General features: G+C 44.6%; 1 protein-coding gene across 1 annotated transcript in view; it reads left to right on the top strand.

Moving 5' to 3' along the window:
• Positions 1–12,696, top strand: part of LOC132407342 (dynamin-1-like) — a 234,281-nt gene extending 221,585 nt beyond the window's left edge. The window contains exons 18-20 of the mRNA XM_059993691.1: positions 1,630–1,871; positions 2,028–2,252; positions 11,875–12,696. Coding sequence (XP_059849674.1) covers positions 1,630–1,871; positions 2,028–2,252; positions 11,875–11,893 — 486 coding nt within the window. The 3' untranslated portion in view covers positions 11,894–12,696. The remainder of the gene's footprint in view (positions 1–1,629; positions 1,872–2,027; positions 2,253–11,874) is intronic.
• Positions 12,697–16,986: the final 4,290 nt, after the last annotated feature.

The following is a 16,986-nucleotide window of genomic DNA, read 5'->3' as shown; positions in this document are numbered from 1 at the left end:
TATAATAATTTTGTTATACAGAAGAAAAATCTAAACCCATTACCAAAGTCAGAGCTGTTAGGAAAAGCATGAAAAAAGGGGGGAAAAGTACCCTTATAATAAAATAAAATATATTATTAGCCACCATCTGTACTTTTACAACAAATCAAAGGTTTTGAGAATAACTCAAAAATGGTCCCCACAATGTACAAAAGTCATGGGTAGATTCAAAAACTGAACATCGGATCTTCTCTTAATTTAAGCACGACATAACATCCCATAACCATTGAGCATGAGTACGCGGAACAGAATCTTTCCATTTAAGCAAGAGCGCCCTCCTAGCTATATGAAAAGTAAAAGCCAAAATATGCAAATTAGGTGTCTCCAAAATAAAGTCTTTTCCTCCAACAATACTAAATAATGCGGTCAAAGGGTTAGGCTTAAAATTTACTTTGAAAGGTACTGAGAAAGTTTGTAGTACTTCCTTCCAGTATCTTTCGAGGCTCAGACATGTCCAAAACACGTGAATTAATGAAGCTTCTCCATTATTACATCTGTCACAGAAAGGGGATAGATCTGAATAAAAATGAGATAGCTTATCTTTAGACATGTGAGCCCTATGAACCACTTTAAATTGTAAAAGGGAATGACGGGCACATAATGATGAAGTTTTAACCAATTTAAAAATTTCATTCCAAGTTTCCTCAGAAATTGAAGTCTGTAATTTTTAATTTTTCCTATAGGAACGTTTCTCATTCCTAACAACATACCATAATATTGGATATTGAACCATTATAAAAAGGTTTCAAATTAAAAATTACATCTAATAAGTCCTTATCAGAACTTATAGGAAATGTATATAGTTGAGAACCCAGAATGTCTCTAATTTGTAAATAATGAAAAATTTGAGTTTTGGGTAAACTATATTAAAACAATGTTCCTAGGTATTTTAAGGAGTATACCCTTACTAAGACCCCTCACCCATCCACCCTGCCCAGGAGAGAATAGCATTTAGACTGTTGAGCTCTATGTATCATTGTCACCTTTTTTGTTTCACCTGCTATTCCTGAACAAATCATTCCTAGTGCGGCAAGTGAGAGAATCCAATCTTACACTCATCCTTCCAACCAGAGGCCTTACTGCAACATCTCCTTAGGATCAGGGTCATATCTTCAGAAATGAAGTCACTTTTTGTCATTGAAGGACCTATTTGGTGTGTGAAGTTCTGGAGAGCTGCTGTTTTATGTCATAGTTGCCAAGCTCCTCCCTGTTGGTTGGCTCCATATGGGAATGCTATTGGCCTAAGCGTTTATTTTTATCAGAAGTTGGTGTTCTGGGCAAGCTTAGAGGCTAACTTGGTTGGGAAGGTCCAAGGAGGGTTAGGCCTGATCCTGGACCTGGATTTGAGCTATCGTATTCATCTTTGAGTCAACACATTTGGATTTGGACCTTGGCCTGTGGTCTGAGCCTGGAACTAGGTTTGATCCTGCAATTCTCACATGATCTGGTGCCCAGGCCAGTGCTTGGTTGTGATCATAACCGTGATCCCGGTTGTTCACTTTATGGTGGGTGGTTTAGCTGTCATTCGTAAAGGGGATTGAAATTCAGTGCAGGACTAACTGGTGTCCCTGATCTTCACTTTCCTGACAGACTAAGGATTTCATTCACTCTGAACTCCTCGCTCAGCTCTACTCCTGTGCAGACCAGAATGTCCTGATGGAAGAGTCTGCTGAGCAGGCGCAGCGGCGTGAGGAGATGTTACGGATGTACCATGCGCTAAAGGAAGCCTTGAGTATCATTGGTGACATCAACACCAGCACCATTAGCACCCCTCTCCCACCACCTGTAGATGACTCCTGGCTGGGAGTCAGGGAAATACCATCTGGGAGAAGGTAGGTAAACATGAATCCTGCCCCAATCTCACCCAACTGATGCAAAGAGACAGCACAGTGCAGCCATGATGTGTGTTTTCTATGCAGTATCCACCCTCTTTCTCTCTGTGATATTGAATCATTAATAATTTTCATTGGTTTCTGCACTCCCCCCAGATCTCCGACCTCAAGTCCAACACCACAGAGAAGAGCTCCTGCCGTTCCCCCTGTCAGGCCTCTGTCCCGTGGCCCTGCCCCTGGTCCACCACCTCCCTCTGGACCACCTCCTCAAGGACCACCTGGCAGTGCCCCGCCAATCCCATCTCGACCTGGGACCGACTCATTTGGGGCTCCACCTCAGGTCCCCTCCCGGCCTAACCGAGCTCCGCCCGGCGTCCCCAGGTAAGAATTCTCTGAAAGTGCCTTGCCTAGAGAATGAAGCAGAAGGAGATTAGGTCATCAGAACACCAGTGCACCAATATCTTGACCTGGCGATGCCCCTGTGTATTTATTGAAATGATGGCCTGCCCATTTGGGTGGGACGGGGCTGAGCAGCAGCTAGGAGTTATAACAAAACACTTATACCAACTCTCCATGCAATCTCCCATTTCATTTCCACCCAATGGTCATAGAATAATTCGAGTTGCCCACTAGACCATGATCATCCGAGTTGCAATAAATTGTCAGGCCGATCTACCAATCAATCAGTGTGCTTTACGAACTCCAGTCCCTGTAAATCAGAGGGGTGTCCTCACAATATCTTTTGAGGTTATGGGATGGTCTCAGCACCCAGAAGGTAGGGAGGATGGAACAGGGTCATGAAATACAGCAACAGTGCAGAGGAGCAAAATGGATCATGATCAATTCTCTTTCAACAAGAAGCGCCTGAAAGTAGAAGAGTGTATTTCCAGTTAGAGTTGGAGCGGGGGAAAAATGGTAAGAAGATAAAGCCATGCACTCTTTATCTGAACTCATAACAGGATGGGTAAATGAATGACACAAATAGAAATAAATGAGTAAAATTTAATTGGCATTACAGCGATGATATTGCAAAGCAATCACGATTGAGGTCTAAATAGTCCAGGATACTTAATTCTGAGAAGAAGCAGGCAAAATTGACAACATAAAAAGAAGATTTGGGTGAATCCTCATCTTAAAAGACAGGATCAAAGGAGATAAATGATCTTAGCTCAGAATTGCATGTTAGGATTGCATTGGGAAGAGTACCAGGCAGAAAATATTGGTGGGAGTTTGTTTATAGACTTCCCAAGCAGGACAGGCAACGTACGGTATATATCTGGAAATTAGAGCTGCGTATAACTTGGGGGGGGGGGGGGGTGCAATAGTCCCAAGAGACTAGCGATACCAACTTAACGGTAATAGTGTGGAGGAATGTTTCAGGGATGGTTTTCTGGATAAATGTGTTAAGAAACCAATGAAAGAACAAGTGAATTTACTTTTAACATTCTGTAATGAGAAAAGGATTCATTGACAATCTTGAAATTAAAGTATCTTTAAGGTCCAGTGACCATAATATAGTAGAATTTTATAACTGAACCATAAACATTTAGTTTAGTCAGGTATTAGATTTTGGTTAGGCAAATTGTGCTTAGAAGTCTGCAAATCTGTGCAATTCTCATTTCAAAAGGGCTATGAAAATTACGTTTAAAAAATCAATACGCTTATTTATTACTGCATGTGAGGCTATTTGACCTGCTGCTGGCTCCCAGCTAACCAGATAGACAGGTCCTCTTCTCATAGAAATTATACAGGTCATCTTAGTGGCCAATCTCACCCAAGCTGAGGAAGGGTCAAATCTAAGAAATGCTTCTCTCATGTGGATTCTTTCTTTGAGCTAAATTTCTAGTCAAGAATGGAACAAGATATGCTCATTCAGCTCACCTACCCAGCTAACTGGATATAACCTTGCCTTCTCATGAGCTCCATCCATTGGTGAGATTTCCCTGTGGTGTAAATATCTAGCTCAGTTCTAGCTGTCTCTTGTGTTTTCATCCCTATCCCTGTAAACTCCCTTGCTTTTCAAACTTTCCCTCTTTTTCCCATTTGTTTTTCTGTTCCCTGAACTTATCTCTTCCTCTGAAGCTGTGTCTGAACATTTCGTTGTGCGAGGTTTTTTTTTGCTGTATTGTCTGTCATGGTTGCCTCCCTATTTCGATTTCCCTGTTCAGTTATCTGTGTCCCTACTTGTGTTTCTCCTCTCTCTGTCATCTCCTGCCTGCCTCAGTCTAGCTGAGTGAGTGTCTTTTTCTTTGCTTTTCTGTCTGTGTGTCTGTACTTGCCTCTGCCTGGTTCACTCGTTACGTTTGCTCTACCATCCCCCCACCCCACCCCTTAGGTGTATCCCCAGCTGACTCCTTAAAATAGCTATTCCTGCAAGCTGCTCAAATGTTTTTGAAGTAGTCAATTTAACAAAAAATTGACCCAGGGCATAGCTGAAGGGTCCTCTGGTGTAGTGGTGTGCTTATTGCTGGGTTTGTTGAAGGAGGAAGCAGCAGTCTGGCCTGTGTGGCCCCGTTCACTGCGAAACCACAATGAAACACTGAGGCCTTTGACCAGCAGCCTCACAATCCTGATCCATGGGTTGAACTCTTCTTTCCACCCCCCCACCACCTCTGCAGTGCTTTCCCTGGATATCAGGTATAACTGATGGGTGAAGCAGCTTATAACCATGGATACTTCTTTATTATCTTGCTGATAAAGCCCTGTATAATATTTTTAAATGGCTTGTCTTGTATTTTTAAAATTGAATTTCATTTAAAACCATGATTATTGAGATTACTAAACCAGATGTTGCTGTTTGGACTGATCTTGTCCTCAACCATTTTTCAAAACATAGTCCATCATGGCCCAGAATATATAGTATCAATGACTTATCTAGTTACAGATGCTTCCACTGGGGGAATCATCATCTCGACAAATAGCCAATTAGTCCGACTCAGAATCCTACATGATCCAATAAAATCACCCCACTCTTCTCAAAGTCAGCAAGTACACAAAAGGTCTTATAATCTGCTTTCTGATTGGAAATCCCAATGTTTAAGCACCTGGCTCATTGAGTGCTAATTCCTAAATCCCTTTCACCTTTCAGGACCCTATTCCTATACTCTGTCACACACGGGTACCCCAAATCCCAACCTCCCCCACACACTGGGACCCCAGTTCCCATACTCCATCACACATGGGTACACTCCAGTTCCCATAAACGGTCACACATCAGTACCCCAGATCCCATACTCACACAACACATCGGTACTCCAGTTCCCATCCTCCCACGCACACTGGTACTCCAGTTGCCAAACTCTGTCACTCATCGATAGCTCAGTTCCCATACCCCATCACGCACTGGGACCCCAGTTGCCAGGCTCCCACACATACTGGGACACCAGCTGCCGTACTCCCAGACATACTGGGACCCCCGCACCCCCAAGTCCTCACACTCCCACACATGCCAGGATCTCAGTTCCCACACTCAGCACACACGCAAAGACTTCAGTTCCCATTCTCCCACTCACACTGGGACCCTAGTTTCCCCACTCCCCTTCACTCTTAGGGAACTCTGTACACATATCCCATCATAAGGGTCCTGGTTTCCACACTCCCTCCTGCTTCTGCTTCCCATCCTCCTGTGAAGCAGCAGGAGTTCCACTTAAAATTATGGGGTTCATTGGAAGATTTATTATTCTACTGTCTTAACAGCTTAAATAAGTAAGTGTGCTGGAATATTTATAGCAGTAGCATCCAGAAAATTGGCTTGCTCTTTACCACAAATTTCAAGTGCACCAGATTAATGGATTTTTTTTTCAACATGGGCCAAGGCAAATCAAAGAAGGGGGGGCTGACAGAAAGAAGAATATAAATCTAGTTCTTTGTTGAGACCACCTAAATGGAAGTTAGAGCAGCGGATGAAACTCTTTGTCACAAATGAAGGGACGAAGGACGTCCCAGTGTTGAGGGTGAGAGAACGAGTCTTCACGATGGAATGTCCAAGCCTGGGGCCTCAGTATCTGAAGGAGCAGATACTGCTCGTTTGGGAGAAGGAGTCAGAGGTCTCTATGAGCCAAGGCAGGGGGACATAAGGGTGGGGTGTGTGGATGGGACAATGGATTCTTAACATTGTTGAAACCTAAGAAAAAAAGGTGTGAGGGGCACCTGCAATCACAAGAATGTACTTTGATATTTCCAAACAGCGCCACCTTCCACAAAAAAATCTTCATGTTCCCAAATTGAACATCATTGTGTACCTCCAGAAATATCAGCATCCATATTGGGCAGTATTGTTCCCCAAGTAGTGATGGATGTTGGTGTACAATCCCAGTTCAGTAATGGAAGACTTCTCCCCAATTTAGCCAATGAGCTTTTTAAAGTAACAATGCTGACTGGGTGACGTGGAAAGGAGGGCAGCAATGGGACTGAGCCGTAAGGCTCTCAGGACCCACCCTACTTCGGTTACCTTCAGTTTGATCAAAAAACCCTTGAGTTTGGTCTACAAAGTCTTCGAAAATTCTTGTATGCAATGCTATCTAGTAACTGACTCCCACTATCCTTCATAAAAACTGTCTACATTTCACCAGATTCAGATGGCCAACATCCTATCTATAAGTCATTCAGCTTCCTTCTGTACATTCCATTTGATCCCAATATTAATTATATTGTGTTTGCAGAAAGTAAAGACAGGATAGGAAATGGGTAGGATACAGTTTTATAGTGTAAAAGAACATGATGCCATTTTCATTCCATGAGCTCTGATTTTGCTTAAGAGTTAAAAAAGGAATGTCGACCAATAACATAATGGAAGAAACTCCTAAGACGTGGTGGTGGGGGGCGGTGAGTGTCCCAGTTTTAGTTCCTGTCATTATATGAAAACAGGCAACTGTTAGGATACATCAGTGGCGATGCAGAAAATAATGACTGGAATTTACACAAAGCTTAGAAAAATTCCAGTCTGCTGTATCTCATTTCACAGAGATGGATTGGTGGGACAGTAGTTTGGAAGCTGGTGGTGGGTAGAAGGTGCTCTTTGGCGTGGAGAAGAGAAACTCCCACCAGGACTATGTTGGCTGACGCCCCATCTCCAAACTCGGTGGCCACCGCTGAGACCTTGTTCCTGCTGAACGCGGTCAGGAATTCGCTTTACTCAGTGTGGTCAGAAGGAGGAGATATTGAACTGGATTGTACTGACCCTTTTGAGAGAAACTGGGATAAATACACGACAGAGTGACAAATATTGGGCTGTGGTTGAGGTTACACGCGAACAATGTTCCCTCTAATTATTAATGACCAGTGTACACAAAAATCTTGTGCTGTGCAATCTTTTTGCCCAGTGACAACAACAGTGCGTACTGAATAATTTCTTCAATAAAAGCATATAAATAAGTGAGTTCTAAAATCTGCAAACTAATCTTCACAAACTCCATGTTGTCACACCTTCTGCCTCAGAAACTGGAAAAGGAAATGGGATTGCACATGATCGTGAAATATACTCAACACGCCAATGGGGTAGAGGGTGACAACCTTTTGTGTGCTGTTTAAATTCCTTTGTGCACTACAAGCAAACAATGTGTGTGTGCGCAAATGTGCACACCTTAGAGGGAACATTGCATGAGGAAGGAAGCTTGGGTTCTAGATCAACAAACATCATCAGTCAACAGCCATGTTGAACGCCTGTGCTGTATGCTGTAAGTTTTGTCCAATTCTCACTCCTTCTGGGGGGTAGTTGTTTCCACTATGTGATGGTGATGTGATGTAACTGTTTCCCTGTGATACCCATTTTCACTGCTGTGCACTTACATCTCTGTTGTCATGGTCACCTTCAGCCCAAGTCATCCTTCATTGTCCCTCACACTATGTACACTGAGTTCTGCCTTCTCTTGCCTCTAAACAATCTGTTCATGGAGATACGTTGCCAGCATGGTGACACCAAAAGTAGTGGTGAGCATGTCAGTCATGGTGGATAAGGAAGGAAGGAAAGGTTCTTACTGGTGGGTTAGCAGAGGCAATACAAACGAATGGTGCGAGACCAAGGATATTTAAGTCATACTTGTGTAGGGTTGAAGCCCTAACTTGCTAACTGGGCCATTGGTACTCTGGTGTAATGAATGTGTTCCAGAGGTGGAAAAGGATGCATACACACAAGCTTCTCGTAACTCTGAGAAACCCAGACAGAGACCAACAAGCCCAGCCAGCAGCAAGGGTTGTAAGAGTGTAGTGAAGGAAATGAAGGTAATAAGATGGTGCAAAACACAAATTGCTGGAAGAGCTTACTGGCACAGGCAGTCGAAGTTTCAGATGAAGATGGAATGTCACCTGCCCATTTCTGAGTTCCTGACTCTCTGAGTTCCTCCACCTTTTTTGATCGTTTCAGATTCCAACATCTGTAGTGGTTTGTGGATCCATGATCAGGTGTTTAGGTGAAGAGTAATAGCTATTAGTGGCTTTATCTCCACACTATGCAGATGTACCTTTCAGTAAGATCACTGCATGTCTACTATCTTTATTTTCCTTACACGATCCGTCATTCCTTATCAATGGCCCCATATCCCCTGACTCTCCTTATGCCCAAAAACCCACCAGCATCGCTTCATACGATTGCACTACCTGCTTGGAAGAGATTTCCAAAGATTTACTACCATCATGGGCCTTCCCCATATCTCAATCTTAAATGACCTGCCACTTATCTTGAGATCATCATCTTGAGCTCTGGACTCTTCAGCCCCTCAACTCCTCTGACACATCTTCTTAAGACTTTTTGTTTCCATGAAATAGCTTACCATTTGCTGTTCCTAAGATTATGAGCCACTTCTGTTCTCCTGATAGGAAAAGCTTCACATGCCAAGAATGTATCTAATAAACCTTAGATGTGACTTTCATGGAACATACAACATTGCAGCACAGTGCAGGCCCCTGGGCCCCCAATGTTGTGCTGACCTTTTAACCTGATCAATCTGAACTTTTCCTACCACATAGCCCACAATTTTCTTTCATCCATGTGCCCAAGGTTCTCATAAGTCTCCTCCCACCACTCTCTGTGTAAAAACACCTTTGCCTGTAATATCCCCGCCATACATTCCTCCAGACACCGTAAAATATTGCTTTCTCATATGAGGTATTTTCACCCTGAGAAAACGTCTCCAGCTGTTCACCCGATCTATACCTCTTATCATATTATGTAGCTGTATCGAGTCACCTCCCGTCCTCTTTTGCTCCAGAGAAAAGCCTGAGCTTGCTCAACCTATTTTCATATCCTCTCTAATCCAGATAGCATCCTGGTTAATCTCCTTGACACCCTCGCTAAAGTTTCTACATCCTTTCTGAAATGAGAGGACCAGGTACATTATAGGCAGGATGGCGCATACAGGCAGTTCATTTTTCTTCAGGCAGGGGGACCACAGCTGCACAGTGATGGTGAACCTGGTTTCGAGCATCTGAAGAGAGGGGTTGGCCGAGGAAGGGAAGAAGCTCTTCAGACTTGATACCGAAGGGTCACCGAGATGGCAAATAAAATTTAGGAGGAACTCTGACACGAGAGCTGGTAAGAACCAACCAACCCCTGCCAGAAAAAAAGGCTAAATGCACTGGGATTGGAGAGGGTGCCAATTAAAAATGTCATAACAGTGATCTTTGGCAGGAAGGGAAAGGGAGCCCAGGCAGATAGAGATATTATTCAGAATGTTCTAACTCAGGGGTTCCTAACCTTTTTTATGCTGTGGACCAGTATCATTAAGCAAGGGGTCCATGGACTCCTGCTCTAAATGAATGATAGAAACCGCTGAGGGGCCGAATAGCCTGCCCCAGTACAATGATCAGTGAAACACTGAAGGGTTGACAGAGCCTGATGTTTTTGATGGAAGAAGAATAAGTAGGAGGTTGTAATTGGAAAGTTGACAGCTCATCAGAATTCCAGCTTTCTCTTCCATCCTCTGTGGTGAGAGAAATTTTCAAAAAAGTCATGAAATAAGATCAGGCCTCGTCTAGGCCACTGATTAACTGCAGTTTTAAACAGATATTCTGACCTGTTGTAGTCAGGACACGTCTCAATATGAAAATTGAGTTTGCAGGTACAAGATGACCATTTAACTCCTCAATTGAACTGCCTATTGGCCAATGTGTTTAATTATCTGCCACATAAATCAGGACTCACTGTTAAATACGTGTCAGTTGCATGCCTGTGAATTACTGAGTTTTCCTTTTGGATTGTTAAACGCTGAATCCTGCTGCACCACTGTTACACTGCCACCCAGTGGCCAGGTTAAAATCTGGTCTCTGCAAAAATGTTTTGTGTTCCTCTCCCCTCGCCTACATGCCCTGTGAGAAACTCTGTTAGGCTGAGACTGTCAGTGGACAGGGGGAGTTGGTTGGTGCTGTGAGTCAGTTTGCTGTCCAATCATCTCTTGGGACCTCAAAGTCATCAAGTCATAGAAAAGTACAGCCCTTTGGCCCATCTAGTCTATGCTGAACCATTTAAACTGTCCAGTCCCATTGACCTGCCTCTGGACTATAGTCCTCCGTACCTCAGTGGAAGAAATTGTCTACACTCTGGGGCACATGCAGAGTAGGGTGCATGGAGAGGACACGGTGCAGATGCCATTTTTCAACACCACAGGGTCATCAAGTACCCACTGGTGAGATCAATGGGAGAGCTAAGGGTTGAAATGGAAGAAGTGTCTCACTAGTGCAGTGCTGGAAGCCCCTAGATCTTTGTCAGGTAGAGAAATCACAGGAAAAGGATACAAGGTAGGTAAATAAATGGAATTGTTATAGTAGACAAAGTCAAGTTTATGTCATATACACAAGTACGTTTATGCATAAGGCACAGTAGGCACAATGGATATGCAGAGTTTATGAGAAAACCAATCAGCAATACAAATTTTGCAAAATGATACAAAAGAGAAGGCAATTAGAACAAAACATAATGAAATCAAATTCTTTCTTTTTCAATCTTTTGAATTTTTCAAAGACAAATACATAGTGGTCATAATAGTACATAGAGAGTGGGATTACATTGTTGGCAATTAACACATGTGAGTAGAAACTATAGGTAACACCAATATAATTGACTTCCCAAACTCTTCATATAGACAAGATACAAGAAAATAAAAAGATGGGGAAAAAACCCCAGACTGAAAAAACAAAATCAAAGTAAACTAAACTAAACAGAACTAAGACTAAACAAAATCAAATTCCATGGTAGTGCAAAGTGGTTAGAATGTTGCTGTATTCAGGTAGTAATTAGGGTTGTTTAGGTTTGTTCAAGTATCAAATATTGAAGGGAAGTAGCTGTTCTTGAGCCGGGCGGTTTGAGACTTCACAACCAAAGATTTAAAAGGGACTTGAGGGGCAACTTCTTCTTCATGCAGAAAGTGGTGTATTTGTAAAATGAGCAGCCAGGGAAACAGTTGAGGGAGGTATAATAACAACATTTAAAATACATTTGGATAAGTGCATGGATAGGAAACGTTGAGAGCAGGGGTTTGCAACCTGGTTTATGGTAGGGGCCCATGGCATTAAAAAAAGAGGCCGGGAATCCCTGGTTTAGTGGGTCATGGGTCAAACACAAGCAATTGGGACTAGTTTAGGAGAGCACCTTTTGGTTTGGGCAAGTTGGGCCCAAAGGTCTATTTCAATGCCCTCTCCACTTAAGGAACTGATTAATACAAAGAAATGTGGAGCATAGAAGAGGGCTTTAGCATCAACATGTCTATCCTAGTTCTTTGGTGATACTATCTGTTAATCCCATTCATCTCCCACACTCCTGTACATTCTCCGCCCTTCTGTTTCTTTAAGCACACTTCCCTTTTGAGAGATGTCGCTGAGCCTGCCCCATCTCAGTTTGTTTTGGACCACATCTTGCTGTTAATCTCCGGCGGGGACCATGGGAACAGAAGGCATCAGACATCCGGAGATCGATGGTGGCCTTCCAGAGAAAGGGGAGGGAGAAAATGGCGGAGAAAGAGTGCAAGCTGTCAGATGGCCGGTGTTAGTAACGACCTAACTTTTGTCTTTGCAGGGACCGGCAGGGGTTCTAGCTGACCCGGACTGAACTGCTCTGGGACCAGTATGGGTTCCTACAGGGGACAAACATCCAGGTTCTGTAAATTGCCTTGCTACATAATGTGCATCGCCATATAAAGAAGCATTGACACACATCACTAAAACTAGCTAAAAGGCAAGCAATGTCTAGACCAGTGAGATTCGTGACACAACCTGGTGGGGTAGATGGAGTCTTATAGTCCCTTCTCCTGTGATTTGGGTTTCCTTGGGGCTTTTGGTTGGGAGATACTGTCAGAGTTGTTGCTTGGGGCAATGTATCCCTACCCCTTCCTTCCAAGTGGGAATACTACCGGAAGGATGGGGAGCTCTGTCTCCAGAGATGAAACAAACAGGCTTCTAGGAAACTAAAGGGCCTGTGTGGAACTTCCAGTCCTGAACTTACTCCATTCCCATTTGCTGATGGATGGTTCTGCCTTCAATCAGAAAACATCCAGGACTGGAAATGGGCAACCGAGTGTACAAAAAGGCCTCAGGCTGAGGCATTCTCCAGCATTGTTACTGAAAGCACTTCTCCCTTTACCCATGGAGCAGGACCACTTCTGTGAGTCTGACAGAAGGTGAGTGAATACCACTGGTCCAGACAATGAATGTCTGTCCTCTCTAGGCACCTGTACCTTTTTGTTTGTGAGGGCCTTGTTTTGAGCTTGTTTGTGCGATGCAGGATTGTCCACAGCAGGAGAGAGCTCTTCACATGTGCTTTTTGTCTTCATGATCTGTAACCTTTGACCTTGCCTGTCTGCCATCTTTATTTGATATTATCTTTCAGAATAACAATAAGTGATCCCTGAGGACATTAACCCTCGACTGGTACGTGCTGCTGCTCATTCACCTTGCTTCCTCCACTGTGTGCTGCATGTCCCCCACTTCACCTTTCCTCGCAATAGGACTAGTCAATAAAGAGGCCACTGCTTTTATCAGGAGGCAGTGGAGCAAACGTACAAGAGGATGTCATGGTCTGTGTCGCCTTGTCATGAAAATATCTTTGGCTTAAACGTGTTTTGTGCCCACTTTCCTCTTCACTGATAAAGGCAGTGCCTGAAAACCCTCCTTCCACCCAGCTGTTGAGGCTCATCCCAGTGGGATTGGTGCAGAACATACAGTAGAGGTTGTTGAAACGCTTCCGGATTTTTGATGTTTGAAACATGTTCATGTCCTCTGTCACGGAATCCAGTTTCATTGGTAGCAACTGTCCTTTCGTTTCTCCGCTGAGCTTTCTTGGCACCGTACTAGGTTGAGGGTTTAGTTGTGAGACCTGGTCTCCCCTCCCTGCCCTCTCAATGCCGGCCATCTCACTCCCTCTCTGGCCAACTTCTCCCTCTCCATCTCCTCACGCCTTGCTTCCTCAATGTCCATCCCCTCACTCCCCATCCCCTCATTCCCCATCCTTTCACTCCCTGTTCCCTCTCTCCCTATCCTCTCACTCTCCATCCCCTCATGCCTTGCCCCTTCCCTCAAACTCCATCCCCTCACTCTCACTCCCCATCCCCTCTCTCCTATCCCCTCTCTCCATCCCCTCTCTCCTATCCCCTCTCTCCATCCCCTCATGCCTTGCCCCCTTGATGCCTGTCCCCTCAATATACATCCTCACACTACCCATCCTGTCACTCTCACTCCTCTCGCTCCCCATCCCCTCACTGCCCTCCCCTTGTTCCCTGTCCTCACCTCCCCATCTCACTCCCTCTCCTGCATTTCCCAGTCCCGCCACTCCCTTTCCTCTCCCTCTCCCTCCCCTCACTCCCAATCTTCTCCCCACCCACCCCTCACATCCCTGTCTCCATTCTCTCTGTTCAGTAGCTCAGGAGCTTCTACCTGTGGACTTCCACCGTCATTTCCCCTGTCAGGGACTGCAGTGCAGCGACAGTCCCATCAGATCCTTTCCTCCACCCTCATTTTCAGATGCCCCCACTACCTGGGCTGGCCACCAGCAGGCCTTACACACATGCTGGGATTTCAAGGGATTTCAAGTTTTACCAACACCAATGGCTACCAACGAAAAATGATTGTTACAGAGAACACTGTCAGTGCAATGGCATTCTCATAGTGCTGGGTAACTGTGTCAGTCTTTTGGAGTGTTTTGAATGTAACGTAAAGTAGTTGGTGAATTGTCTTCTCATTTAGCTGCCACTGGTGCATAGTTGCACCAGAAACACAATGTATGACAAAGTCAAGGATGAGATAAGATCACTGATTCCACAAAGCTGCTTCCAAAATGGTTTTGGCTCCATTATCTCACCTGTAAGAGCTTATTCCCATCTCTGCCGATTACTTTAGTTCCACTGATTCATTTACTCACGATTCATTCAGTGAATCTGTGGAGAGTGATGCTGCACCAGGTGAGCGAGGGAGGTCCACAGCCAGCGATTTGTAAGGGTAACTTAGCAGCCTTGACAATACCAAAACATCCTGCGGCTGAAACAAAGTTAAATTTATTGTCACCTGCACAGGTGCAATGAAAAACTTGCATCCAGCAGCATTACAGGCACATAGTATCATACAGAAAATATGTATATCCTAGAAACAATAAATTATACACAGTTGTACACTGTCTTACCAATCTGGAGATGGATGCTGGACATCTGACCTGTGTGGCAGTGTGAAACAGTGAAGCGCATGTTACAGCCTTTACTCCTCCATTTCCATTTTCCCTTACCAAATAGGATGCCTCTTGGCCCATCAGGTGTACGGTGGCTCACAGAGCAGCCCCATCCCTCCAGTAGTATTCCCTGGAACCTTTTTCTCACCACGTTCCCACCAATTGGTGGTGGTGGAGGCAGAAGCACTAGGGGCATTTAAGAAACTCTTAGAAAAATGGAAGGTTATGTAAAGGGAAGGGTTAGTGGGTTATAAGGCGGGTACAACATCATGGGCTGAAGGGCCTGTACTGTACTGTTATGTTCTATGGTCTAATTTTGACACCCAGCTTACGATCAGAAATCTGGTACTTGGCCAGTTAACCTACCAACCCACATGCTTTGAGGTAAATGTCAGAGTCAGAGGGTAAATGTGCAAATTTCACGCCAGAGGTCGGTCCTGAGCCCAGGCCGCTGGATTTGTAAGGCAGCTGGTCTGTAGTACCTCTGAATTGACGGTGAGGTTGAACAAACAGGCAGCATATCGACTGTGTTACAACGTTGCACAGTCATCATGCCCAGACACACTGCCAGCACCAAAACCAGCCTCCCCACCTGCAGCCAGAGTGACAAATGCAAAGAGCCAGTTGGCTGTGAAGGCTCCACTGGTTTGGGAGGCAGCTTCTAAGCACTAGCTCAGAATCACAACGAGATTCCAGGTTCAGGGGAAAGACATGGAGCTTCTAAAGTCCAAACAAGTCTAACAAAACGATAAAGGAGCCACCACCTAACGCAGTATCCACTGAATGACTCAGAGCGAAAGCACTTTCTCAGTCTATATTTCAATTCTGACGATAGAAGGCAAAGAGAACTTCACTGGAAACTTTCTTGACTTGTTGTGTTGTGTTGACTGCATTTCCCATCACGGTGTGCCCCCCACCCCCACTGTACGATGCATGCGTGTATTTTGCGTGTCGTGTTGTAATCTGGCTCTCGCTCAACTTATTGCTGGGTGGATGACTGGACATGAACTTCATGCTCCCGAACTGAAATCATTGCTCGTGGTGCCTGTCTAAAGCGAGTCTGGGGGAAGGGGGTGCTTCTGTTGTAAGTTTCCACAGAGCACGTAGCGCATCCTGCTGGAAATGACAAATTTGAAAGTAGCTATTGTGCAAGTTATGTTGCAACTCCAAAGGTGACTGTTAATCTCATGGGTCATTTAGAAACAAATTAAGTATTTCCCAAACTAAATTCTTCATGCTGTCACGCCCTGCTTTTTTAACACCTTCCCTGAAAAGCTGCCGTGCACCTGAGTAACGTGTGGGAGAAGTATAGTATGCAAATAAGCCTGAACCCAGAGATCACACTAACTTTAAAGGTCACATGACAAATCTGAGGTGAGGATTTGTTATTTCAAAATGATGCTGATAGCGCTCCATTCTCTTCCCAGAAACACACTCGCATTATGGGAGAGGGAGTGAGCAATACATGAACTATCTTGCAGATCAGACTCAACCAGTCACGTAGCCCAATTCTGCTCCTATTTCTTGTGCTCTGACCTGTGTTTGTGTTTCAGAGATTGCCTCACTTTGGCTAAAATGAACAGGGGGGCTATCCAGGGGTATAGGAATACAGGAATTCTGGTTCTTAATAACATAGTCTGTGGACATAAGGGTGAACTTCTTTACACGTGCTGAACACAACCATCTCTACCTCTCTTTACTCTTTCTCCATCTCTGGTGCATTCTTATTGCTTGCCTGATGTCCAACTCTAGAACGTGTTTGGTTGGACATACATAGGTAACAATATAGTCTTGTCACGATCATCATCAGGGGAGGCTGAGTGTCCTACTGACAGGACTCTCCCATAGTCCCCGGCGACTTCTACCCTGTGATACCTCACACTTTGCCCCTTTCCATCTGCTGCTATAACTTGCAATGGTGTCCCAGCCATCATACAGTCCATTGGAGGAACTCAGGGGTTTGAGCAGCATTTGTTGGAGGAAAGGAGTTGTCAACATTTTGCGCCAAGACCCTGCACCAGGACTGGTGTCCTTGTCACCTCCTGAGCCCATAGAGTATATGCTAAGTGTGCACTGTGGGTACGGGAGTGCTTTGAACTGTGCATCCCGTGGCAGAGCCTAACTGCAGCATCAATTCAGGAACTTGTAACAGAGGATTACTTGCTTCCGCAGTTACTCCAATGTCTGGCCTGCCTTTGACAGCCCCCATGACATCAGTTGCCCACCAAAGGAATGCTTACTATTCACCCCTGTTCCTGCTGACTCAACAATTCTTCTTCCTCTAACACCTCTGAGATGTTTTGTGGACTTGCTTCTCACTGTCTTTCTAATGTTCTCTGGGTCTAGATCTTTGTCCCTCTGATGCCTTACACCCTCTCCCCATGACTACCAACCACACCCTGCAGGTCTTCAACAGCCCCTGACTCCCTGCCCCCTCCATCTTTTTTTAAGAACCCCACCTGCTTGACCCACCAT

This window comes from Hypanus sabinus, chromosome 18, assembly GCF_030144855.1.
Source record: "Hypanus sabinus isolate sHypSab1 chromosome 18, sHypSab1.hap1, whole genome shotgun sequence".
Lineage (NCBI taxonomy): Eukaryota > Metazoa > Chordata > Chondrichthyes > Myliobatiformes > Dasyatidae > Hypanus > Hypanus sabinus.
This window is presented reverse-complemented; position numbering and strand designations above follow the sequence as displayed.